The 24,580-nt window shown below is 55.7% G+C and overlaps 6 protein-coding genes, 1 long non-coding RNA gene and 1 pseudogene across 10 annotated transcripts in view; 6 read left to right on the top strand and 2 right to left on the bottom strand.

Annotated features, from left to right (window-relative positions):
* Positions 1–5,280: 5,280 nt before the first annotated feature.
* LOC113883408 (hemoglobin subunit zeta-like) lies at positions 5,281–6,087 on the top strand. The gene is made up of 3 exons (XM_027527079.1): positions 5,281–5,288; positions 5,553–5,757; positions 5,959–6,087. Exons 1-3 carry the CDS (start codon positions 5,281–5,283, stop codon positions 6,085–6,087), a joined length of 342 nt encoding a protein of 113 aa, XP_027382880.1.
* A 734-nt stretch (positions 6,088–6,821) lies between these two features.
* On the top strand, positions 6,822–7,610 carry HBM (hemoglobin subunit mu). Its single transcript, XM_027526921.1, has 3 exons — positions 6,822–6,944; positions 7,100–7,304; positions 7,417–7,610. The coding sequence occupies exons 1-3, from the start codon at positions 6,853–6,855 to the stop codon at positions 7,543–7,545; spliced, it is 426 nt and encodes a 141-aa protein (XP_027382722.1). The 5' UTR covers positions 6,822–6,852; the 3' UTR covers positions 7,546–7,610.
* A 1,418-nt stretch (positions 7,611–9,028) lies between these two features.
* LOC113883300 (hemoglobin subunit alpha) lies at positions 9,029–9,807 on the top strand. The gene is made up of 3 exons (XM_027526920.1): positions 9,029–9,169; positions 9,271–9,475; positions 9,580–9,807. The coding sequence occupies exons 1-3, from the start codon at positions 9,075–9,077 to the stop codon at positions 9,706–9,708; spliced, it is 429 nt and encodes a 142-aa protein (XP_027382721.1). The 5' UTR covers positions 9,029–9,074; the 3' UTR covers positions 9,709–9,807.
* A 2,279-nt stretch (positions 9,808–12,086) lies between these two features.
* LOC113883298 (hemoglobin subunit alpha) lies at positions 12,087–12,866 on the top strand. Its single transcript, XM_027526919.1, has 3 exons — positions 12,087–12,228; positions 12,330–12,534; positions 12,639–12,866. The coding sequence occupies exons 1-3, from the start codon at positions 12,134–12,136 to the stop codon at positions 12,765–12,767; spliced, it is 429 nt and encodes a 142-aa protein (XP_027382720.1). The 5' UTR covers positions 12,087–12,133; the 3' UTR covers positions 12,768–12,866.
* Positions 12,867–14,962: 2,096 nt separating this feature from the next.
* Positions 14,963–18,300, top strand: LOC113883295 (hemoglobin subunit theta-1-like). Of its 2 annotated transcripts, none has more exons than XM_027526918.1 (3): positions 14,963–15,114; positions 15,254–15,458; positions 15,760–18,300. In XM_027526918.1, the coding sequence occupies exons 1-3, from the start codon at positions 15,020–15,022 to the stop codon at positions 15,835–15,837; spliced, it is 378 nt and encodes a 125-aa protein (XP_027382719.1). In that variant the 5' UTR covers positions 14,963–15,019; the 3' UTR covers positions 15,838–18,300. The 2 variants fall into 2 exon arrangements, with proteins under 2 accessions (XP_027382719.1, XP_027382718.1); XM_027526917.1 differs by lacking the exon at positions 15,760–18,300 and adding an exon at positions 15,554–15,738 and having other exon boundaries at positions 14,971–15,114.
* On the top strand, positions 17,774–18,302 carry LOC113883296 (annotated as a pseudogene).
* A 488-nt stretch (positions 18,303–18,790) lies between these two features.
* LOC113883297 lies at positions 18,791–22,901 on the bottom strand. Its single transcript, XR_003508617.1, has 2 exons — positions 20,469–22,901; positions 18,791–20,231 (listed from the first exon to the last, which is right to left on the bottom strand). It is a non-coding gene; the product is annotated as an uncharacterized LOC113883297 (long non-coding RNA).
* Positions 22,902–23,619: 718 nt separating this feature from the next.
* The window catches only part of LUC7L (LUC7 like), a 32,402-nt gene continuing 31,441 nt past the window's right edge, over positions 23,620–24,580 (bottom strand). For all 3 annotated transcript variants that reach the window (XM_027526915.1, XM_027526914.1, XM_027526916.1), the window contains one exon: positions 23,620–23,963. In XM_027526915.1, the coding sequence (XP_027382716.1) occupies positions 23,822–23,963 (142 nt within the window). In that variant the 3' untranslated portion in view covers positions 23,620–23,821. The remainder of the gene's footprint in view (positions 23,964–24,580) is intronic.

Genomic DNA, 24,580 nt, shown 5'->3' with positions numbered 1-24,580 from the left:
GGGCAGGCAGGGGCATTCACTCACTCAGGAGGCAGGGCAGGCAGGGGCATTCAGCTCACCCAGGAGGCAGTGCAGGCAGGGGCATTCACCGTCAGGGAGATGGTGGTCAGTGCACGCATGGTGCTGAGGCACAAAGACCCGTGGGTCACTAGACAGTTCTTTACGGGGAGCCAGCTCTGGGCTCCTGACTGTCCAGGAGGCTTCACAGACCAGCAAACAAAACCAAAACAAAATTCCCTCCTTTTCTGAGCTTACATTCTAGTGGGTAATAAACATGTGTTTTTCTTGGAAAAAAGAAAAGTGTAGCAAGTTGAAGACTGGACAGGCCAGGTGAGGGAGTTGCAATTTTAAATGGGGTGGTCAGTGTGGGCCTAGTAATACGGTGACATCTGAAGGAGGACCTTCCCGGAAGGAGGCCTGGAGAGGACGGAGCAGGCTAGAAGGAGGCAGCTCGGGGCCTGGAGGAGGACAGAGGAGGGAGGCAGAGCTGGGGGCAGGGAGCCTTCCCTCATGGAGGGTCAGTAGCCACAGCAGGGCTCAGGGGTGAGAAATGAGGGTTGGACAGGCCTGGGGTCGCTGGTCTGAACCTCAGGAAGGAAGGATGGAGCAACTATCTCCAGGAGGGATGGGAGGCAGGGGAGGGGATGTGAGCCTGGGCGGGGGGTGGGGGTGTCTCCAGAGCACAGGTGGAGGTCAGTGCCGCCAGGTGGACTAAGGGCAGACGGAGGGCGGTTAGGATGGGGACGGAGCCAGGGCCCTCACCCCCTCCATTAAAATCAACTCCCTAGGCACAAGTTTGTGGGGTCAGGACACAGACTACCCAGGAGAAGAAAGAAAGGCAAGAAAACAGTGGGGCGAAGCGCGTCTGTGCACCACCTGACAAATGCTAAGAAAAGGAGCAGTCAGCCACGGCCCCAGCCCAAAAGGAGGGGCTCTTCCCTCCTGCCCTCAGGCCCTCCCTCGATTCAGCCCAGCCTTCCGGCCTATAGGCCCCTGCCCCGGCCCGAGTTTCTGGGGGCTGAAGGTGGCAGTTCCGGGCTGGGGTCCTGCAGCCAGGTTCTAACCCAGCCTGACTTACTTTGCCCGCTCCTCCCCCCGTCACCTCCCCCGCCCACACAGGTCCACTGAACCCCTGCTTACACCTGGCACCCTCCATTCTGGCTGGAGACCCCCCTGCTGGGGAATTCCCAAGATGAGGGGCTGGCAGTCTCCTGTGGTCCCTGCTCTCTCCAGCCTGGAGCCCAAACGTCACCCCTGTCCCCAATGATCCCGGTCCTGGACCTGAAAGGAAATGGTTTCTGCTGAACTTGACTTCACAGTGACCGCCACTGCATGGGGCTTCAAAGGGTGCTCACAGGGAGGCTCAGGTGGCTGAGCTTGGGACTGAAGTCTAAGCTTCAGAGTGAGCTTCCCAGACAGTTGGTTCAAGTTCACCCTTAGGGCCAGCTGTGCTGGGCACACTCTTGCTGGACCGAGGGACTAACAGTGAAGAGAAAAGCATCAATAAGCTGGAGGCACTTCAGGGAAGTCAGCTAAACAAAGAAATACACAAGGGTGAGTGGTGACCCAGGAGTCTGTGTTCTTCCTCTGTGGTGTTGGTAGGAACAGGAATCCTGACTGTTAGGGAGCCTCTGAGGACACGATGCTGTCGGGGCCCCCGGAGCGGGCGGGAAGCGGCCCTGCGCATGCGCCGTCCACGGCGCGGGGTTGTCACTCCACTGGTAGCTCACTCCCAGGAAATGGATAAAGAAAGGTCACCTGCGCAGGTGAGGCGGACAGAAGGGAGCTTTCGCTTTTCAAGCTGGGCTTTTTCCAGGGCTGCTGTGACAAATAATATGCATAATGTGCAAAATCTTAAAATATTAATTGAAATACATACAGAAAACATGTGTTAAAGAAAATGTAGACAGAAGACCCTGAGTGTGTGAGGACAGTGCATGTGTGTCTGGAGACTGATCATATGTGTGTCAAAAAAAAAAAAACAAGTTACAAAAATACACCCTGAACCCATTTGAACACTGAAAAGGAATAAACAGATTCTAATTGTCATGTAGGAAAATGCTCATCCACCCCAGGTAATAAAACCAGGTGTCCCTACACACATTATTAATACCACCAACAATCAAGAGTTGAAACTGGCCAGCACGTGAACATGGGCTCCCTTGGGACAGTGCCGTGGATGGGGTGTTGAAGGGGGTCAGCCCCTTCTCTAAGCACCCCTGCTGCTTCCTCTGCGGCAGTGGACAGAGGGCTGGGGGGACACATGAGCGGAGTAACACTCCAGAGGACCAAGGCCTGGGCTATGGAACCCCCGGCTCAGACACAGAGACCGGGGCATGGTGCCAGGCCGCCCACAGCTCAGCTCCACCTCATGGCACCTGGTGGTTCCAGGAACCTGTGCTCAGGAGGAAGCCCCATGAAAACACGCAAAACCGAGCAAGCTAGAACTCCTGCAGACCCCATCACCTGGGGACAGTTGTTTTACCAGTTTGCTGCCTGCTATCCACCCCTTCCTTCTATTTAAATAATACTGGGGGGACTTCCCTGGTGGTCCAGTGGCTAAGACAACATGCTCCCAATGCAGGGGGCCCAGGTGTGATCCCTTGTCAGAGGACTAGATCCCACATGCCACAGCTAAAGATCCCATGTGCTGCAACTAAGACCTGGCACAGTCAAATAGAAATATATCCATATATACTACAATGAGCTACCACCGCGCGCCGGTCAGAATGGCCAAAATTTAAAAGTCTACAAATAAATGCTGAAGAGAGTAGAGAAAAGAGAACTCTCCCTCACTGCTGGTGGGAATGCAAGTTGGTGCAGCCACGATGAGAAACAGTACGCAGGCTCCTCAGAAAGCTAAACATGGATTACCATATGATACAGCAATCCCATTCCTGGGCAGATATCCAGACAAAACTATAATTCAGAAAGATACATGCACTCCTATGTCAAAGCAGCATTATTCACAATAGCCAAGACGTGGAAAGGGCCTAAATGTCCATTGACAGAGGAATGGATCAAGAAAATGTGGTATATACATACAACGGAATACTGCTCAGCCATGAAAAGAACAAAATAAAGCCATTTGAAGCAACTGAACGACTTCCCTTTCACTTTTCACTTTCATGCATTGGAGAAGGAAATGGCAAACCACTCCAGTGTTCTTGCCTGGAGAATCCCAGGGACGGGGGAGCCTGGTGGGCTGCTGTCTATGGGGTCGCACAGAGTTGGACACAACTGAAGCGACTTAGCAGCAGCAGAAGATGCAACTAGAGATTACAATACTAAGTGAAGTAAGTCAGACAGAGAAAGACAAATAGCATATGATATCACTTCTATATGGATTCTAAAATATGCCACAAACAAACCTATCCTGGAAAATGAAACAGACTCATAAACAGAGCACAGACTTGTGGTTGTCAAATGGGAGGAAGAAAGAGGGAAGGAGGGACTGGTAGATACAAGCTATTACATATAGAATGGATAAACAACAAGTCCTGCTATATAGCACAGGGAACTATATTCAATCCCTTGGGATAAATCCTAATGAAAAAGAATATAAAAAAGAATGTATATGTGTGTATAACTGAGTCACCTTGCTGTGCAGCAGAAATTAACAGAACATTGTAAATCAAACATGTGTTATGCTGTGCTTAGTCGCTCAGTCATGTCCAACTCTTTGTGACCCCATGGACTTTAGCTTGAGAGGTTCCTCTGTCCATGGAGATTCTCCAGGCAAGAATACTGGAGTGGGTTGTTATGCCCTCCTCCAGGGGATCTTCCCAACCCAGAGATCAAACCTGAGTCTCCCGCTTTGTAGGTGAATTCTTTACCATCTGAGCCACCAGGGAAGCCCAAGATTACTGGAGTGGGTAACCTATCCCTTCTCCAGAAGATCTTCCTGACCCAGGAATCGAATCAGGGTCTCCTGCACTGCAGGTGGATTCTTTACCAGCTGAGCTATGAGGGAAGCCCAAATTAATTGTGGTATATCCAGTTTCTTCCCCTTCTTATTAAAAAAATCCTATCTTTCAAAAGAGATGTGCCTATAAGGAAATGTTTATAAGAATTAAAAAATTTTAATCAAGCTACAATCTGTTAAATTTTATATATATATACATATATATATGTATATATGTATATATATGTATATGTGTATATATATATATATATATATATATATATATACAGTTCTCGCTGTACTCTTTGCGAGAACAAGGAACCCATGAAGCACATAGAAATGGTTGCCTTGGGGAGGAGGGGATAAGCTAAGAGGGTAAAGCAGGTGAAGGCACCAGCTGGGATGGAAACCCAGGAGGGAAAACCGTGGGTTTCTGTGCCCCAGGCACTATGTGAAGGGCCAGCCCCTCCCCTGGGTGCCAGCTGGCAGAGGCCCCCACCAGGCATCTGGGGGCCTGTGGGTGGAGGAGACCTCAGAAGGAGCCTCAGCCGGGTGAGGAGGGATCTACAGCCAAGGCTGGAGAGGGCCAGAAGCCAAGACTGTTACTCCCTCCTTGTGACACCTGGCTTCACTTTTCTCATCAGGTGGAGCCGCAGAAACTTAAAATAAGAACACAGAACGCTTCTGGGAGGGACGCACCCCAGGTCATCCTTCCCTCAGAGGGACAGGCAGGTCAGGGACAATCATTATGGAGGCTGGGCCCTGGGCTGGGTGGACACACGGACCCTTCGCCAGGCCAGGGCCCTTATCTCCCTGTTACCTGCTCTGGCTGTGGCTCTGCAGGGGCAGCCAAAGTGATAGCCCCTCAGCCATCAAGCCCACCAGGCCCTGACCACCCGCTGTCACTGGAAATGATAAGAAACCCACCGCATTGCCCTCTCCCTTCTCCCAGTGATGACCCTGGCCCCAATCCTGGTTCCACATATATAAGGGGACCCTGGGGGCTGAGCATCACCAACACCAGTTTTCAGTAAGTCAAGCTCCCGCTCAGCCGCCACCATCTCTCTGACCAGGACTGAGAGGACCATCATCGTGTCCCTGTGGAGCAAGATCTCCACACAGGCGGACGTCATTGGCACCAAGACCCTGGAGAGGTGAGCACCAGGTGTGCTGGGGTGGAGCCTGGAGGGGACCTTGTGGGTCAGTGAGGTCAGAGTTCAGTGAGAACAGGGGTCAGTGAGGAGGGGTGACTGAGGAGGGTGAGTGAGGAGGGGAGAGTGAGGAGAGTGAGTGAGAAGAGTGAGTGAGGAGGGCAGAGTGAAGAGGGTCAGTGAGGATGGGTCAGTGAGGAGTGTCACCGAGGATGGTCAGTGAGCATGAGCAGGTGAGGAGCGTCTCGGGGGTCAGAGGCAGGAGGAGGAGGTGATGGGGGCGGTCTGAGGGTCACCTGTGTCTCTCGGGGCCCAGCACCCAGGTCCCCACAATCACGTGGACGGAGGGAGGGAGGGAGGGAAGGAAGGAATGACTTGGAGACGGGCGGTCAGGGTGAGGTGGCCGGGCAGTACTGAGCAGCGGCTACCGCAAGAGTCACCCAGAGCGGTCACTAACTCGCCCGCCCGCCCGCCAGCTCTTCTCTTGCTGCCCGCAGGCCCTTCTCCTGCTACCCGCAAGCCAAGACCTACTTCCCGCACTTCGACCTGCACACGGGCTCCGCGCAGCTGCGCGCGCACGGCTCCAGGGTGGTGGCCGCCGTGGGCGACGCGGTCAAGAGCATTGACAACGTGACGAGCGCGTTGTCCAAGCTGAGCGAGCTGCACGCCTACGTGCTGCGCGTGGACCCGGTCAACTTCAAGGTGGGTGCGGGGCCCCCGGCGCGGGTTTTGGGCCGTGGCCCCGGGGGCTGGAGGAGGTCTCGGTGGGCGGGGTTTCGGGGCGGGGCGAGGCCTCGGGGGCGGGGCTGCTCCCTGGGCCGGGGTCCCGGAGGGCGGGGCGAGGTCGCAGAGGCGGAGCTTCGTCCGGGCCGCCAGCGCTGACCGCTCTCCCTCCCGCCCCAGTTCCTGTCCCATTGCCTGCTGGTCACGTTGGCCTCGCACTTCCCCGCCGACTTCACGGCCGACGCGCACGCCGCCTGGGACAAGTTCCTGTCGATCGTGTCCGGCGTCCTGACGGAGAAGTACCGCTGAGGCCGTCGCAGGACCCCTAGAACAGGCTTCGAGCCCTCTTCTTCCCCTGCACCCTATTAGTGTTTCATAGGGACCCCCAATAAATGGATGAGGATGGAAGGAGCCTGGTCGTGCGTTCTCAGTATTGGGGGAAAGAAGGGAGAGTGACGGGAGAGAATGGGGACTTCGCAGGAACGCAGCCCAACACGGTGTCACCCCCCGGCCTGGAGTGACTCCAAGGGGCGCTTTGGAGCGGTCCTTGGCCTGCAGAGCCCAGAGTCGCTACCGAAGGGAGCAGGGCAGCCCAGGACCGTCCACGCCGCGTTCTCAGGTCAGACCTGCACTGGGACCTCTGTCCCACCCTATGTCACCCAGTCTGTGGCTTCACTCGGCGCGGTGGGTACGCGTCGGGACTCAGAGTACTTCCCTCAGAGTTTGTCATCCCAGCTCACCGCTGCGAGGACCCTTGAAACCTCCTGGCCCCTCGGATTAAGGGGGCTCCCTGCCCCATGCGCTTTCTCCCTGTCCCTCCATTGGCTCTGTCTGGCGGAGCAGTAACTTTGCCTTCAGGGGAATAATTGCAGACCCATCTAAAGTCTGCAGCAAAGGCACCCACACACGGCGTGATTTAGTTTCTCCGCGGTGAGGAGAACCTGGCTTGGCGACCTGGGTCGCCAGGTTCTCGCCGCGCTCCTGAAGATAAGGGCGGGCGGGGCGCCACGAGGGGGCCGCTATAAGGAGGCCGGGGCGGCTGGCGCGGCCCCTAAAGCACGCCACGCCAGCGTCATGCTCAGCGCCCAAGAGCGCGCCCACATAACACAGGTCTGGGACCTGATAGCCGGACACGAGGCGCCCTTCGGGGCGGAGCTGCTGCGCAGGTGGGTTGGGGCGGGGTCTCCAGAATCGCTGGGAGGAGGAGACCAGGGTACTGGGACTGAGTCCCGGGTTGGTGGCGAGTCTGAGCGGGTTTTCCCGGGGTCTGCGCAGCGCAGACGCTGGAGGGACCGTCCTCCCCACATCCCTGCTCCCGCAGGCTCTTCACTGTGTACCCTAGCACCAAGGTCTACTTCAGACATCTGGGTGACCACCCAGACGAGGTGCAGCTGCTGAGCCACGGTCAACGCATGCTCCAGGCGGTGGGCGTGGCCGTGCAGTACATGGACAACCTGCGCGCAGTCCTGAGCCCGCTTGCCGACCTGCACGCACAAGTGCTGCGCGTGGACCCCACCAACTTCCCAGTGAGCCACCCGGGGCGCAGCAGGGCTCGCGGCGCAGCCTAGGCGGGAGGGGAGGCGTTCGGGGAGGCACCGGCGAGGACAGGGCCCTTCTCACCGGCCTCTTCTCCGGCAGCTGGTGATCCAGTGTTTCCAGGTGGTGCTGGCCTCCCACCTGCAGGGCGAGTTCACGGTGGAGATGCAGGCGGCGTGGGATAAGTTCCTGACGGGCGTGGCCGTGGTGCTGACGGAGAAGTACCGCTGAGTTCCGTGCCCCGCGGGTCTAGGTCTGCGAAATTCAATAAACAGGCCTCAGTAGGCTGGAACCTGCGCACGTGTGTTCTTTGGGGAGCAGACGGACTGGCGTCGAAGTCGCCGGTCGGAGAAGCTCCGGGTCCTGAGGGGAGACTCCAGGAACCGTAGGGTGCAACACCGAATCTTTGCTGACAGTGGAACCAGGGGCCTAGGAGCAGGGCCTCTGGCACTCAACACCGCCTGAATGAGGACATTTCCAGGACTGACAGTCCTGGGTCTGGAACGCGCCTGGCACCCTGAGACAGTTGCCCTCCTGGGGCAGCGTCATGTGGTGGGCCCATGGAGTACTCCCTTTCGGCATCGCGGCTGCCAGACACATCCTCATTCACTCTCATCTCCATTGCTAGCTCCCTCAGGAACTGCAAGTGTCAATCTTCCCCTCTTTAACACACAGTAGCGGGCACCAGAGACCCTCAACCAAGTTTCTGGCCTGAGGTCAAACAGACTTGGTGGTCCAGGAATCCCTGGACCTCACCTCTGTTCCTCCTCCATTTCTTCCAACTCCAGTCTCAGTCTCAGTGCCTGGCCCTCGTCCGAATTAGTCCCTTCCTCTGAATCTCCTGGGGCAGAGAGTGGGGTATGTCGACACATTCCTAGTCCACATAGACACACTGTGTGACACTATGCATGTCCCTAAGCAATCTGAGCCTTATGCACCCGACCAAAAAAATCCCCAACTTCACTGGGTCTTTGAAGTGATTTTTGAAATAATAATCCTAAGGAAGGCTGGTTGTCTGGCAGGCCCGAGTTTACCCAACCCCCACCCCAGCTCCAGCACTCTGGCTCAGTCTCTGCAGCCCCTGGGCCATAGCGCCCCATCTTATACACAGACAGACAGACACACACACTGTCAATCTCTCCTCGGCAGCACTGGGGCACGGATCTTAGCTATCAGTCCAGAGCCTTTGCAAAGACAAGAGCCCAACCCTCCAAGCTCTCCAAACTCTGAATGAGGATGGTTCCCTGGATGAGTCTCAGGTATGTTCAGGGCTGGACACTCAGTGACCAAGTTTGAAGGGGGATGCTGGACACTAACCCCTCACCCAGACTGGGCAGAACCCCCCTCGGTCTCTGCCCTTTAGTGCGAAAGCAGCTTGCTTCACTTCGGAAAAGATTGTGTTCCTCTCCCAGACTGGCAAACGGAAACCTCCATGCTACCCCAGCGTGGGTACAAACTCGGTTCCAGGGGGTTTGGGTGGCTCAGAAAAGTGCGTGAGCTGTTCAACCCACAGAACCAGGGTAGAAGTTACCATAAATAGCTGCATTGCAGCCAAAGCGGGACAGGGCAGGGGCCATCTTGGGACCCCGACACCCCACACACTCTCCAGACCCATCTTTCCAGGCCAGCACCTTCTGGCCTCGCGCCAGCCAATGAGCGCAGCGCGGGCGGGCGTGCCCCTGGCGCCGGGAGCATAAAAGCTCGCGCACTCGCAGCCCCGCACTCTTCTGGTCCAGACCCAGACTCTGAGAGAACCCACCATGGTGCTGTCTGCCGCCGACAAGGGCAATGTCAAGGCCGCCTGGGGCAAGGTTGGCGGCCACGCTGCAGAGTATGGCGCAGAGGCCCTGGAGAGGTGAGCACCGCACTTGCCCCGAGGGGACCGGGCCGCACGCCGGGCGCGTCCTTGTCCCGGGCCGCTCGGCCTAAGCCCGGCTTTCCCGCCTCTTCACCCAGGATGTTCCTGAGCTTCCCCACCACCAAGACCTACTTCCCCCACTTCGACCTGAGCCACGGCTCCGCGCAGGTCAAGGGCCACGGCGCGAAGGTGGCCGCCGCGCTGACCAAAGCGGTGGAACACCTGGACGACCTGCCCGGTGCCCTGTCTGAACTGAGTGACCTGCACGCTCACAAGCTGCGTGTGGACCCGGTCAACTTCAAGGTGAGCTCGCGGGCAGGGCCGGGACAGATCTGGGCTAGCGGGGCAGAGAATGCGGCGGCGCCTCCACCCAGCCCCCGCCCCCCTGACGTCCCCTCTCTCGGCAGCTTCTGAGCCACTCCCTGCTGGTGACCCTGGCCTCCCACCTCCCCAGTGATTTCACCCCCGCGGTCCACGCCTCCCTGGACAAGTTCTTGGCCAACGTGAGCACCGTGCTGACCTCCAAATACCGTTAAGCTGGAGCCTCGGCGACCCCTACCCTGGCCTGGAGCCCCCTTGCGCTCTGCGCACTCTCACCTCCTGATCTTTGAATAAAGTCTGAGTGGGCTGCAGTGTCTGTAGCCTCGGGTCTCTGTGTCCGCGAACCGGCCGGGGTGGGCGTGGTTCTCAGTCCCTAAGAGTGAGAGGGTGGAGGAGGGCGGGGAGCTAAGGCTGAGGGTCCCAGAATCTGCTGAACCAAGTTCCCCTCCTGGGAAGACTTTCAAGGGTTCTCTCTGAGGTGGGGAGTGCTGAAATGGCCACCCTGTTTTGAAATTTTTCTGATCCCCCTTAAACATAGTTAGATGAAAACAAAAGCAAACCACACAAATAGGCTCTTCCTTGTGCAAAAGTAGGGGCAGGACAACCTCCAGGAGATTCCACTTCCTCCCTATCAGAGACAAGGGGGATCGGAACAGGGATCGCGGCCCAGGCACCCGTCCTGGGTCACAGGAACTCTCTGCGGCGTTGCGGGGGAGGGGCAGTCAGTGAGAAGAGGGGCCTCTAGCTCGCTGCCGTCTTCAGCAGGCTCCTCACTCCCTTGTCCCTGGAGTCTGCGAAGCTCACTGTGCCCCTAGCCCTGCGTTCCCTGGCCTCTAAGCCCCCTCCCCACATCCATCCGGGCTTCTGGGGTCTCCTGGCAGTTCTGCCTTGGTCCTGTGAGCAACCTTCAGAAAGGCCCTTGGACTCCACTCTGGAACCTCGAACACCCAACCCACCCTGTAGCCCTTAAGGACCCAATCAGCGCCTCCAGCCCAGCCCCCCACCCTCGTCTTCAGGGCAACTCTGCGTTGGATAAAAGGTGAGGAGGGTGGCGGGGCCACTGATGATCACGTTCTTTTGGGGCAAGGACCTCTGAACAGCTGGGGAGTTACTTCCCCTCTCACCATGTACTCTTCCACTATCCCGCAGCCCCATTCACTTTTATTTAAATGTAGAAAATAAATGAAAAATTAAAATCCACCTACGTTTTCACAGGGGACTTCCCCAGCGGCTCAGTGGTTAAAAAAAAAAAAAAAAAAAAAAATCTGCCTGCAAAGCAGGAGATCCAGGTTCCATCCGTGGGTCGAGAGTATCCCCTGGAGGAGGAAATGGCAACCCACTTCAGTATTCTTGCAGGAAAATCCCATGGATAGAGGGCCCTGGCGGGCTACAGTTCATGGGGTCACAAAAGAGTTGGACACGACTGAGTGACTAAACAACAACATTTTCACACACGCGTGCACCTTTTTTTATGTTATTCAAAAGAGTGAGAGAGTCCCTCCATCCTGTCTCCCCAACCCCCACAGAAACAGCTGATTTTCAAAGTCTGGGACTGAGCCCACTGGCTTCTATTCTGTGCTGAGGGGATGCAGTTATGTCTATAACTGTACCTTTTTTCCCCCCAAAAAATATCATTCTACCTTACATATGTTTTCCTTCAACTTGCTCTTCTCACTGATCTGTGTATCCTCTACCTGTTTTCTGGCCAATTCATTCAGTTCTGTCTCACTTATTTCGATATTTCTGTTAATTTTCCAGTAAAATCCTTTGTCAATTGTTCTCATAAGTCATTTGTCTTTTCTTATATCTATGCTGGAGGTCTTCCCATATTATGAATGTAAGCCTTCCGCTGAGAAACGTTCCTCAAGTCTTGCCTTAAAAGGGCCGGGGCTGCAGGAACCAGCACCCGGGGAGAAGAGACTTGAACCCAGAGCTCCATGCAAATTCTGTAACCCGCTCTCAGTATCTGTTCGTTCCAAGACTGCCACTTAGTTGCACTCAAAAACTCTCTGCGGAAACAAAGGAATCTGGCGCCAAGGCTGAAGAGGAACAGGAGGCTTGGACTGGGGTGGGGGTGGGGTGGGGAGGAATTCGCTGATTACATGTGAACGGTGAGCCAAGTGTGTTACTGGCTGCCTCTGGCATGGACTAGGCGCACTCAATCGCCCGTTCATTCACTGATACTGCCCAAGTTTAAAATGCCCAGAGTGTGCCAAGCCTAGGTCCGGGGTGGATAGCACGGGCTGACTTACTCCCTTCCGTTCTCAAGACAGCTGACGGACTCTTACAGGATGCAGGAGCGGGCATCCACCCAGCTCCACAATCCCGCCCCTGCCACCTGGCGCGAGGCTACCACTTTCGGGGAAGGTGGACGCAGCGGGCGGGAAGCAGACGGTGGAAGCAAGAACCCCGGGTCAGAGTCCAGGTCTCCGTGGGTGGGTGAGGGAAGCACCCATCGCCCGGCCGGGCGCAGGTCGGACGCCGCGCGCCCTCTGCGGTCCAGGTCCGGCCGCGCATGCCGCGTGCCAGCCAATGAGCGCAGCGCGGGCGGGCGTGCCCCTGGCGCCGGGAGCATAAAAGCTCGCGCACTCGCAGCCCCGCACTCTTCTGGTCCAGACCCAGACTCTGAGAGAACCCACCATGGTGCTGTCTGCCGCCGACAAGGGCAATGTCAAGGCCGCCTGGGGCAAGGTTGGCGGCCACGCTGCAGAGTATGGCGCAGAGGCCCTGGAGAGGTGAGCACCGCACTTGCCCCGAGGGGACCGGGCCGCACGCCGGGCGCGTCCTTGTCCCGGGCCGCTCGGCCTAAGCCCGGCTTTCCCGCCTCTTCACCCAGGATGTTCCTGAGCTTCCCCACCACCAAGACCTACTTCCCCCACTTCGACCTGAGCCACGGCTCCGCGCAGGTCAAGGGCCACGGCGCGAAGGTGGCCGCCGCGCTGACCAAAGCGGTGGAACACCTGGACGACCTGCCCGGTGCCCTGTCTGAACTGAGTGACCTGCACGCTCACAAGCTGCGTGTGGACCCGGTCAACTTCAAGGTGAGCTCGCGGGCAGGGCCGGGACAGATCTGGGCTAGCGGGGCAGAGAATGCGGCGGCGCCCCCACCCAGCCCCCGCCCCCCTGACGTCCCCTCTCTCGGCAGCTTCTGAGCCACTCCCTGCTGGTGACCCTGGCCTCCCACCTCCCCAGTGATTTCACCCCCGCGGTCCACGCCTCCCTGGACAAGTTCTTGGCCAACGTGAGCACCGTGCTGACCTCCAAATACCGTTAAGCTGGAGCCTCGGCGACCCCTACCCTGGCCTGGAGCCCCCTTGCGCTCTGCGCACTCTCACCTCCTGATCTTTGAATAAAGTCTGAGTGGGCTGCAGTGTCTGTAGCCTCGGGTCTCTGTGTCCGCGAACCGGCCGGGGTGGGCGTGGTTCTCATTCATTGCCTCGGACTAAGGAGCTCTCAGGCAGAGGGAGAGAAGGGGAAAATGGGACGGAGGGGTGGGGGTGGAGCCTGTCCCACGGCCACTGCCTGGGATTCTCTGGGCAGCCCTCACCCTCAGCCTGGAGTGATTTCTGAGTACATTGGCCCTTCCCTGAATTCATCCCAGAGCCTTGCATGTTCATCACGGAGATTTTTGCGCAAATGATCAATTTGTTGGCGGACCTCCAGCCAGGACTCGGAGCTCTCCCGGGGGCTCCCGGAGCTGGGTGGTGGGGAGAACACAGAGGCCCTCTGGGTGCCTCCCTCCCCACCAAGTGCTTAGAGGAAGGTAGGGGTGCGTAGTGCCCTTGTAGAGCCAGGCCAGGTCCTGGAGGAACCTCTGTCACCTGGTACACCCACCCCTCCAGGACACCCACCGGGCGATTGAGGGTCTGAAAGCCTGATTTTGGGCACCCAGCTTAGGATCCACTGCACTGCCCTGAGGCCCACTGACTCCCCCTGGCGCTGCTGTGGAGAGGAGAGCCAAGGCCAGGGTGCCTACACTCAGAGGTGCTTTCTTCCCATGGAGAATGCCCCTAGCACCTGTGGCTTGAGGTGTCCAGTGCAGGCAGTGGTCCAGCCCCAAGCTTTCAGCTGGGAGCAGTGTCCTTTCTTCCCTGGGCCCAAGAGTCATCGTCAGAAAATGGATGGCAGGTTTCCTGCTTTTAGCATGTGAGCTCTCTGTAAGAGGCAGTCTTCCTTATTTTACTATTAGGCAAAATGAGAGCCTGGACTAAAAGTGGAAACAACCCAAATGTACATCGAGAGATGAGAGGACAAACAAAACGTGGTCTAAACAGACAATGGAATAAGTTATCCAGCCATAACAAGCAATGAAGTGTAAATACATGCTACAAACACAAAAGACCACGTACTGCATGATTCTATTCACATGAAATGTCCAGAATAGGCAAATTCACAGAGGCCAAGAGCAGACTGGTGATGTCCAGAGGCTGGAGGGCAGGGGTTACGGACTGACTGCTGATGGGGAGAGTGTTTCTATTTGGGATGATGAAAAGTTCTGGAATTAGATAGTGGTGATGATCACACAGTGAATATGATTAAAGTCACTGGATTGTACACCTGAAAATGGCTAAGACAGTAAATTTTATGTTATGCCAATTTCAATGCATTTTTTTTAAAGGATGTATAGTGATGCCTGGCACAGAATGAGTGCTACATGGGTATTAGCCATTATGTGGAGGATCTATCCTATACTGTGCCAGGTCGCTTCAGTTGTGTCCAACTCTTTGCGATCCTATGGACCACAGCCCTCCAGGCTCCTCTGTCCATGGGATTTTCCTGGCAAGAATACTGGAGTGGGTTGCCATGCCCTCCTTCAGGGGATCATCCTGACCCAGCGATCGAACCCTTGTGTTCCCAATACTCATGTCTCTTAAGTCTCCTGCATTGGCAGGTGGATTCTTTACCATTAGCGCCAACTAGATTTCTATTTGGGATGATGAGAAAGTTCTGGAATTAGTGGTGATGGTAACACATAGTGTGAATGTAGTTAAAGACACTGAATTGTATACCTCAAATGGCTAAGACAGTAAATTTTATGTGAATTTCAATGCATTTTTTAAAAAAGGATGTATAGTGATGCCTGGCACAGAATGAGTGCTTTATAGGTATTGGCTATTATTTCTAGGATCTATCCTAGCTACTCTGAATGCTCATTGTCCTGAAAAGGGCATCTGCTATGAACCAGGAACAACCTTGGGAAGAAGAAACTGTTACCTGCCTTATATTCCATAAATGAGAAAACAGACTGACGTTCAATGCCAAACTCCATGCTAAAATTCAGGGCCACCTAATATTGACACATACTAAATATTAGTTTCCAAAAATAGGGATTTCAGGGTCCAGGGCGATTGGGAAGGCCCCAGGTTAGAGCTGACGCTCCGTGGAGAGCTCCTAGACCCCTCCTGGCCAGATTCTGCGACCAGAGGCCCGGCGCCCCCTGGAGGCCAAGGGGCCAGCAGGCCGAGAGGCGCAGGCGCAGCCCAGGCTTCACCGAGACGCCGAGCGCGGGGCAGGCCGGTCTCCACCATGGTGCTGGCGCCGGCGGACCGCGCTGCAGTGCTCGCGTTGTGGCGGAAGCTCGGGACCAACGTCGGCATCTACACGACGGAGGCCCTGGAGAGGTGCGCACAGGTCCTGGCGCCTCAGGGCTCACCTGTCTTCAGCGCGCTCGGGGGATGCGTCCCCCGCCGTCCTATTCCGGAGCCCTTCCTCCCCAGGCCCCGCCATCAGGACGCGCCTCACTCGCCGTTCCTCCCGCAGGACCTTCGTGGCCTTCCCTTCCTCCAAGACCTATTTCCTCCACCTAAACTTGAGCCCCGGCTCCGCCCAGGTCGCAGCCCACGGCCAGAAGGTGGCCGACGCGCTGAGCTTGGCCGTGAACCACCTGGACGACCTGCCGGGCACCCTGTCGTACCTGCGCGAGCTGCACACGCACAAGCTGCGCGTGGACCCGGTCTTTTTCAAGGTGAGCTCGCGGGTGGGGCCGACGCCCATTGCCGGGGTAGGGGGCTCTCACCAGGCAAGGGGTGGTGCACCGCGTGGGAACCATTCTGTCTGCAGCTGCTGTGCCACTGCCTGCTGGTGACCCTCGCCCGGCACTACCCCGGAGACTTCAGCCCCAACATGCACGCCTCGCTGGTCAAGTTTCTGAACCACGTGATCTCGGCGCTGGCCCCCAGCAGTGGCTAAATTGGGAGGGTGGTAGCGGGGGTCTCCAGTGTTTGAGTAAAGTCCGCAGTCCCGGCTGTGCCCGTGTTCTCTTCTAGGGGCCTGACGAGGGTGGGACGCCCTTCCCAAAGAGAGGCGGGAAGTCTGGACAGGGGTTCTCCACTCCCACGTGGTAAGCCCCGACGCACCATGCCCTTGAGCGTGGCCACTTAGAGGTGTCGGCTGGGCCCCCGCCCGGACCGTCTTTCCCGCTGCAGCCTTCGGACACCTCACATGCACCTAGTTAGTACCGCCCGGCACAGCTTGCGAGGAAATTAGGGACGGGCGCCCCTGCCGGGGTGGAGCGGGACTGCACCTCCTGAACTGAACGCGCAGAGCACTTTCAGCAACCGGGAAGCTTGGGGTCAACGGTGCCTTTGCCAGACTCCGGACCTGGTCGGAGGAGGTGGCCCCTGCAGCGCACCCTGCCCCCATCCCACACACCAGACAGAACTCAGAGCGTCTTCCTTTAAAAATTTTTTCTCATGGAATCAATCACGGTCATCGCAGAAACTTCAGGAAACGACTCCCAATTGCTGCACCTCAACTGCCCATGCCTTCCTGTGGGTTCCGGACATACATTAACAGCATGAATTTCTTTTTCCTTCTTCACAATTTCAGATACAGGATTCGTTCTTACTGTATATCTCAGCAACCTCAGCACGTTTTTTTCTTTCCTTATTAACTATAACATTTTTTCACTTAAAGGAAGCACTTGAGGTCTTTGGTGCATTAACTCCTCTTGGGCACTGAGGCCACTATTCAAATAAGGGTCACTGTGAACACGAGTGCTGCGGTACTAGGACAGTCCACCTGGTTCCAGAGAGGACCACTAAGTGACCAGAGGGGTGACTCACACCCCAGTGGGGAGGGGTGATGGCACATTTGGAGAGATTTCTCATAAGAATATATTCAGTTTCACATTGACATGATCAGAGGAAACTTAACACACACGAGATGGCAGCAGCTCCCCCTAGGCGGGGCCAGAGGCAGAGAAGGCAGGCACTCGGTCTAATCCCAGCAAAGGTGTGATTTTTCACTTATGTTTTCCACTTTCACAACTAATTTGCAAAAAACCTTCCCTGAGTATTTGTAGCTAAAAGCCTACGCACTAACATTGTCATGCCCTTGGAGGATTTCTTCAGAAGTAATTTCTGGCTTTTTGAGAATATCGCCAAAATTGCTTTCCTGGGTTTCGCCAGCAGATGAGCGCCTTGCACCCTTGGCCGCCTCACTTGCTCACTGCTAGAAGGCCACCCACTTCCCAGGGTAGCGTTCTTCCTCAGGTTGATCCAGATTTTGCCCATTTTTTCCCGGGTATTTCCTGGGGGGACTCTTTCCTCCAAATAAACCCAGCCCTTCCTCAGGTCTCTGGGCCCAACCACGCTCCATGGCTCTGCCTGTTCTGAGCTGCCATTTCCGATCTACACCCTCATTTATGACAATTAGGAATGCTGGATAAGACCCTTTGCACCCTCTAACAGCAAGTGGATTTGGAATCTTCAGACCAGATAACTAAGTGAAGGTGAGAACTCAGATGTCACAGCACCTAAACCACCTGGGTTCTGAGGTATTTTCCAAAATGAGCAAACTTGAGCTGAAATTTTTTCCTTACGGGTTCACAGTTCAAAGGGCCAGTAAAAGGTGATATACCCAAAAGGTGACTTTCCCATAAACCTGGGGCCCTAAAGATATCCCACTGGGTTATCCTTTCTCCAAATACAGGGACTGGTAAAAAGAAATAATAAACAGAAAGAAAAAAGGCCCTGGCTATTCAGCAGAAAAGAAAACATGCTTCCCTAATAAAATGAAATCACATGCTGATATGCAAACAAATCCCCCCACCCCCCGCCGAGAAATAAGTACTTCACAGGCCACAAGATGCCAGGGCTGACAAACTCACCAGGCACACAGGGCGAGGCACCTGCATGAAAGCCAGCAGCCACTGCAGATGCCACCTTCAATGCAACTTGGCTTGAAACATCTGCAGGGAACCACAGAATATAAAAAGGCACATAGCAGGACTTATCTGGTGGTCCAGTGGTTAATCTGCCTGCAACTAAACTTGAGTGCCACAACTGAGCCCACATGCAGTGAAGAAAATTTAAAAAGATAGAAATAGGTTTTCTGAGAGTGCAGAGCAGTGTGGTGCTTGTGAGCTTCCAGCATGGCGTACCAGGGCCAGGGCTGGAATGTGCAGAAGGGGCAGGTGCAGCCCATCAATCTCATCTTCAGATGCTTGCAAAATAGATCGCGGATTCAAGTGTGGCTTTATGAGCAAGTGAATATGTGGACAGAGGGCTGTACCATTGGTTTTGATGAATATATGAACCTTGTATTAGATGATGCAGAAGACATTCATTCTAAAACAAAGTCAAGAAAACAACTGGGTCGGATCATGCTAAAAGGAGATAACATTACTCTGCTCCAAAGTGTCTCCAACTAGAAGTGACAGATGAAGTGAGAAATTGTTTGGCAATACCGTTGGTTTTTTTAGGTGTCCTTTGTTAGAGATGTAGTTCTAAAACATGTATTCATATTGTTCTGCTCACCCTTGTTATTACCAGATGACAATAAATGCTGTGGGACGTTTTTTTTTTAAGATAGAAATAGCGTTACGATTTCCAAGGTGACAGAGTAGAAAACAGGGTGTTAAAATATTCTAACACAACCCCCCAACCCCGGGGAGGAGGGCTGAGCTGGGCAAAAATGGAAGGAAAAATGTAAAGACCCCAAAAAATGGCATCAACAAAACAAAGGAGGAATTCCCTGGCGGCCCAGTGGTTAGGACTCCACACTTCCACTGCCCAGGGCACAGGCTCAGCTCCTGGTCAGGGAGCTAGTCTCACTTGCTCTGTGGTGCATGGGTTGGTCAGTCAAGTTCATTCTGGTTTAACTTTCTGGCCAACCCAATATTGACTGTGTGACTTAAATGACTCAAAGAAGGGATAAAGATCAGACTTGAGGCTTAAAGATGAAAAGCGCAAATACAGTAAAAAGAATTATCAATGGATCCAGAGACTAAAGTGGACCCTGCAGCGCTCCCTTCTGGTGTTCTCATGTGGGCACCTCCCCTTGTGTGGCTGTTCGTTGCTGTTTTTAAATTTTATTGGCATATTGTCGCTATACAATGTTGCATTAGTTTCTGCTATATAACAAAGCGAGTCAGTTATACAGACATGTAATAGTTTGCATTTGTTAATCCCAAATTCCCCATCCATCCCTCACTGAAGCTTTTTTTAATGTGGTAAAATACAGGGCTTCCCTGTTGTTCACTGGTAATCTGCCTGCAATGTAGCCGACCCAGGTCGATCTCTGGGTTGGGAAGATCCCCTGGAGAAGGGCATGGCAAACCATTCCAGTATTCTTTCATAGAGAACTCCACAGACAGATGCCTGATGGGTCACATCAGACAGATGCCCATGGGGTCGCAGAGCCTGTCAAACATGACTGAGTGATTAACACTAACTCATGCAAAATATAGGTAACACACACTTACCAGTTCAACCACTGTAAAGAGTGCGGCTCAGTGGCATTCATTTGATTCACAACAGTGTGCCATCACCACCTCTAGCCAGCTCCAGAACTTTCTTACAGCCCCAAAGGAAGCCCTTTGTCTACTACCAGGCACCCCCTCCACACCTCTCCCAGCCCAGCCCCATGGCTTTACTGATCCTGGCCTTTCCATGTAAATGTACACAGCTTGTGGTCTCTCGTGTCCAGCATGTCGCTCAGCACATTCTCAAGGCTCACTGGTGCTGGACCTGCATCTGACCTGATGCCCTGATGCTCAGGAGCTGTGGGACAATTAATGTGTGCTGTCTGTGGTGATTTTCAAGGACAGCAAAGCTCTCTGGAAGGACTGTGGGGCAGATGAGGGCACCGAGGAGCCGGCGATGTACCGCAGGTCCTGTCTGCAGTGTTTTGTGCTCTCTTCTGCTCAGAGGCGGGGCCTGGCCTGGGGCTGAAAGGCCTGGATCCCAAGGTGGCTGCACTTGGGCAGGTGTTCCAAAGGGGACAGGAGCAGCCCCAGAAGGCCCAGGACAATGTAATACTGCACTGTAACATATCACGCTGTTGTTCAATTGCCCAGTCGCCTCCAACTCTTTGTGACCCCATGGACTGCAGCATGCCAGGCCTCCCTGTCCCTAACCATTTCCGAAAATTTGCCCAAGCTCATGACCACTGTATCAGTGATACCATCCATTCATCCCATCCTCTGATGTATCACACTAAACACCATACTGTACTGCATACTTGAAGTTGCTGAGTAGTGCTTAAAACTTATCATAGGAAAAAAATCATTTTGCAAAATATATCAGGTCATTAGAACGTACACATAAAACTAAAATAACATTTGTCAATTTAATTTCAATAAGAATTTTAAAAAGAAGGTGGCCAGGATCCAGGTGGGGGAAGTCCCCTTGGCCAGCAGTTAGCAGCTTCTCTCTTGAACTGTGAGGACAGCACCACCTCCTCAGGAGGGCAGCCCTGAGCCCACGGGCACCAGCAGGGGAGTCAGGCAGGCAGGCTGGGGGTGGCACGGGGGAGGGCAGAGAAGGGGGAGAGCAGACGCAAGAGGGTGGCACTCGCCAGCGCTGTGGGGGCTCAGGACACGCAGGGACCCCCAGGCTTCCCTCACGGGCTCCCAAGTGCCCCTGGGTGGGAGCAGAGGGCCGCCTCAGGCCAGGGTTCACTGGCACCTGGGGGCAGACCTCGTGTTGACCCCTATCACATGCCACCCTGTGCTGGGGGTGTGGGTGGTTACCTGAGGGCCTGGCTTGGGGCTTGTGGAGTGGACATAGAGCAAGCCGCTCACCGCGCCGCGATCAGGCCCAGGATGGCTCTGCCCTCTTCCCCTAGGTCCAAACAAGTGTCAGCATCGTATGTGCCAATGACAAGAGCTAGGAGACCTGCCCTAAGCTGTCCCAGAGATGCCACTGAGGGCTTGTGGCCCAGCTGTCAGGGTGCTTCGGACCAGCAGCAGCCCGGGTAAACAGCTACATTCTTGGTACTGGTACAGGCTAGAGTTGGTGGGGTGGACGAACCCTGTTGACACCACACTCAGAAGTAACTGATGTTGATCACAAGTCGCATTCTGCGATTCCAGAGACAGACAGCAGACCAGTGGCTGTCAAAGGCTGGGGCCGAGGGGCATGCCTGCTGGTGGGTGTGGGGCTGGGGTGACGAGACGCCCCAATGCCACAGTGATAAACACGACACTGCAAGCACACTGAAGACCACTAGACCGTACGCTTTCGAGCGGCTGAAATGTTGAATTTTATGAGATAAGTTTATCTCCATCAAAAAACCAACCAACCTACCTGCAAAAAAAGAAACCTACATTCTTGGATCCCTCCCCTGATCCACAGGAAGCCTAGAGGGGCTCACACCACCTGCTGCAACAAGGCCTGTGGGTGACAGGGGCACGGGATGAAGTCCCAGCACTGCTCAGCTCAGCCCGGCCGCCAGAGCAGGACCACCCTGTTTAAGGCAGGGGACCCTTCCGAGGCACAACCCCTTCTCCACATGCACAAACCATGGCTGGACACCGGCCCCACCCCTGGAATCAATCCCTCCTGGTTCCCAGGCCAGCCGAGTGCACGCACCTGCTGCACAGCCCTCACCCTGGGAAGATGGCCCGTGTCCACACGCCGCAGCAAGGGTCTGGACCGCCGTTAAGGCCGTGGAGTCCCACAGAGCTGCAGGGCCAACACCATCCCTCCAGCCCTCAGGTCCCAAGACTGCAGGCCTGGGCCTTGCTAGAGACCCCCAAAGAGAGGGGCAGAAACCAAAGCATCCCTGCCCCCAGCTACAGGCCCCCCGCCTGCCCCATGGACAGACTGGGGCCTCCGTGCCACACCCCTCACCCCCGCTCCTGAGCGGAAGATTGGGGCTGGGGGAGTCCCTGAGAACTTGGGGACTGAAGGGGCCAAGGGCACCACACAGCCCTGGGTCTGACCACAGGCCCCTGGAGATCTGCACCTATGGGCTCGGCCAACCCCTCTCTCACCGAGGACTGCCATCACCGCCCGCTCCCGGCATCCCTGCTAAGCCAGCGCTTCCCCACAGCAGCACTCTAACAAGGACGAGAGGGTGCGGGTGAGCGGTGCCCTCCTCCCAGCACCCTCCCGGTGCCACCCCTGGAGCCGCGCTCACCCAGGCTGGGCTGTGGCCTCCAGAGCAGCCCGCTGTACACCTGCGCCCAGTGGAGTGGAGCCAGCTGAGGAGCCGAGGCTCAGGGGCTGGGGGGATCCAGGCAGCCCCTGCAGTCAGGCCAGGGCACGCCAGGGGCAGGCAGGTGCCTCTGGACTGACGAGCAAGCACCCAGCTGTGGGGGGAGCAGAAGCCTCCCCCCAGGCATCTTTGACCCCAGCCCATCTGCTTTCTCACTGGGACCTCCAGGCTCCTATAAGGTCAGGGACGCCATCTACCCGCTGCCTCTTCAAAACCAGCCTCCAGGGATGGCAGCAGACAGAGTGCCACGCAACCGTGCATCAGAAATGCAAGCATGTGTGCCCTGTCACCACAACACAAACAGAACAGACCCCCAAACACCCCCTTGGGAGGTTAAGAATGGAGACCTGAGGAGCTGGGCAGTCTTTGCCCTGGCTGCCCACTCAGTCCAGACCCCTCCGTCACGAGCCGGGTTGCAGGGTGGAGTCAGGAAACCACCAGCACAGCCTGGGCTTCTCTGCCTGCCCCCGCCCACACCCACCTCTGCCCTCCTAGGGCTTTCCGCCCTGCTTTCCCAGGGCTTTTATCTACTTCCCACAAAGATGGCACGTCCCCTGCTCCCCCGCAGGTACCTACCTGGTCTCTCAGTGGCCACTCTGGCCCAGCCTGGCTGCAGGCCAGGGCAACACCCCTGGGCGGAGGAACATCGCTGATGCCAGACCTCTTTTCCGTGGACACAGGTGGCTGGGGGAGACCCTGCCAGAGGGCAGCAGAGCAGCCCACTACCCACATCCCTCCAGAGGGAAACAAACCGCAGTGAGGAGCCTAGAAGACGACCACCGACCACGCCCTGGGGCTGGCAGCCACACGACCCAGACCCAGTGTCCATGTGCTCTGCACAGGGGTGTGGGTGTGTGTTTCACAACGTGGCCATCAGAAGCTACCTCCAAAAATAAAACCACACACTCCCCTGATGAACTTTCCTGGTAGCTCAGACGGTAAAGAATCTGCCTGCCAATGCATGAGACCTAAGAGACACAGGTTCGATCCCTGGGTCGGAAAGATCCCCTGGAGAAGGGAATGGTAATCCATTTCAGTAGTCTTGCCTGGAGAATCCCATGGACAGAGGAGCCTGGCCGCTACAGTCCATAGGGTTACAAAGAGTCAGACACGACTGAGCACGCCACAGTCATCCTCCCCCTGAAAAGTGAAAAAATGAAAGAGCTCCCAGTTGTATCTTCAAAACAGCTCACTTTAGTCTCGAGATACAAGCGGAAGAGCTGAGGGAGACTGGATAATACCACCAGCCCTGCCAAGGGTGAGCAGAACCACGACTGACCCCAAAGTCAACATGCCTTCCTCTGAGGACCTTGTGGCCATCATGTCGACCTTTCCGTGGGTCTTTCTTTGCTCTGACTAACTCCAAGAGGGGGAACTGCAGCTTATTTGAGCTCCAGTGCTGGGCGGAGGCTGCTGACCACAAACCAGACAAGCAGTCCTCCAAAGAAATGGGGGAAGAGAACAAGCTTGGACCTCAGAAAGACACATGGGGCTGGGAGAGCAGACGGCTGAGTGCCTCTGGCTCCGTCAGCGCGCAGAACGCCAAAAGGCAGAGGGGAGCCCGAGGATGAGTCACATTTCTGGGCTACGTGCAGGTGACCTGGGCGTGCCCCCCACCCTGTGGAAGGCTCGGCAAGTCCAGCGCAGCCAGGACAGCAGAGAACGCACCGCGGCCGCCAGGAGGCAGTCTGTCAGGTTGTTTATTCCCGCTCGACACAACCCAGAACACAGGAGCAACTCTGTACACCTCTAGAAACTCACAGCTAGCTCCAAAACAATAGAAATGTTAAACTACAAAAGATGAGCTGTATTCAGCAAATAGAAAGGGTAACGTGAGGCCGTGTCAGATGTGGATCGGACTATTTACAGTGCCTGGGCGTGGGCTCAGATCTCGCCGGCCTCCTTCTCCTCCGACCTCCGCGATGCGGCCTTCCCGTTGGCACTCTCAAGCCTCCAGTCGGTGGCCCCCCGCTCACTCCGCCCGCGCTCCCAGGACTCCTCCCTTGAAGTCCGCTCTCGGGAGAACCTGGGAAAAGGGAACCAGAGGCTCATCGAGGGCTGGCCCTCCCTCCTGGGTGCTCCCCAGGCACTGACACCGTGGACTGTCCGTGCGAGGAAAGGGAAGACCCACACAGCTGGGAGGGCCCAGCAGGCACCGCACAGGGAGGGCAGGGCCGCCAACACAGAGTGGCATTTCCAAAGGATTCTAGTAACAGGAACAGCTTTCACTAAAATGTAAACAGTGCAAAGGAAAATATAGCACGAGTTGATCCATTATGTAAAAACACAATGGAGAAAAAGTATTACCAAAGCGAATGGTGGGCGTCTCCAAACATGATCATTAGTGGTGTGTGTGTTTTTTTTAAATCACCACAACCGAGGTGAGCAGCCTACTAGGGCTGTGTGTACCAAGTGGCGGTGCATGTGTAGCCCAAGCATGGCCACGCCTACACGTGACACCTCTGCAGCTCTCAACTGTCCAGCCATGAAGCCACCTGCTGCCCCCAGCAGGTGGACTCCCAGAGCCCTGGGCCCCGTCAGGACCCTCAAGGCCTCAACGCTCAGTCCCTGGGTGACAGACCCCAGGCCCTGGCGCACTGAGCAGGGCTCACCTCCTGCTGCAGATACTAAAGGAGCAGAGTA

The sequence above is a fragment of the Bos indicus x Bos taurus genome, chromosome 25 (assembly GCF_003369695.1).
Source record: "Bos indicus x Bos taurus breed Angus x Brahman F1 hybrid chromosome 25, Bos_hybrid_MaternalHap_v2.0, whole genome shotgun sequence".
Classification (NCBI taxonomy): domain Eukaryota; kingdom Metazoa; phylum Chordata; class Mammalia; order Artiodactyla; family Bovidae; genus Bos; species Bos indicus x Bos taurus.
Note: the sequence above shows the minus strand (reverse complement) of the source record. Positions and strands in the feature narration are given on the sequence as shown.

Excerpts from the sequence above, each read along its gene's own strand:
- LOC113883298 (XM_027526919.1), top strand. The coding sequence starts at position 12,134 with ATGGTGCTGTCTGCCGCCGACAAGGGCAATGTCAAGGCCGCCTGGGGC. Across the intron at positions 12,229-12,329 it reads GGCGCAGAGGCCCTGGAGAG|GATGTTCCTGAGCTTCCCCA; the intron begins GTGAGCACCGCA and ends CTCTTCACCCAG. Across the intron at positions 12,535-12,638 it reads TGGACCCGGTCAACTTCAAG|CTTCTGAGCCACTCCCTGCT; the intron begins GTGAGCTCGCGG and ends CTCTCTCGGCAG.
- LOC113883408 (XM_027527079.1), top strand. Across the intron at positions 5,758-5,958 it reads TGGACCCGGTCAACTTCAAG|TTCCTGTCCCATTGCCTGCT; the intron begins GTGGGTGCGGGG and ends CTCCCGCCCCAG.
- LOC113883295 (XM_027526917.1), top strand. The coding sequence starts at position 15,020 with ATGGTGCTGGCGCCGGCGGACCGCGCTGCAGTGCTCGCGTTGTGGCGG. Across the intron at positions 15,115-15,253 it reads ACGACGGAGGCCCTGGAGAG|GACCTTCGTGGCCTTCCCTT; the intron begins GTGCGCACAGGT and ends TTCCTCCCGCAG. Across the intron at positions 15,459-15,553 it reads TGGACCCGGTCTTTTTCAAG|CTGCTGTGCCACTGCCTGCT; the intron begins GTGAGCTCGCGG and ends TTCTGTCTGCAG.
- HBM (XM_027526921.1), top strand. The coding sequence starts at position 6,853 with ATGCTCAGCGCCCAAGAGCGCGCCCACATAACACAGGTCTGGGACCTG. Across the intron at positions 6,945-7,099 it reads GGGGCGGAGCTGCTGCGCAG|GCTCTTCACTGTGTACCCTA; the intron begins GTGGGTTGGGGC and ends CTGCTCCCGCAG. Across the intron at positions 7,305-7,416 it reads TGGACCCCACCAACTTCCCA|CTGGTGATCCAGTGTTTCCA; the intron begins GTGAGCCACCCG and ends CTTCTCCGGCAG.
- LOC113883300 (XM_027526920.1), top strand. The coding sequence starts at position 9,075 with ATGGTGCTGTCTGCCGCCGACAAGGGCAATGTCAAGGCCGCCTGGGGC. Across the intron at positions 9,170-9,270 it reads GGCGCAGAGGCCCTGGAGAG|GATGTTCCTGAGCTTCCCCA; the intron begins GTGAGCACCGCA and ends CTCTTCACCCAG. Across the intron at positions 9,476-9,579 it reads TGGACCCGGTCAACTTCAAG|CTTCTGAGCCACTCCCTGCT; the intron begins GTGAGCTCGCGG and ends CTCTCTCGGCAG.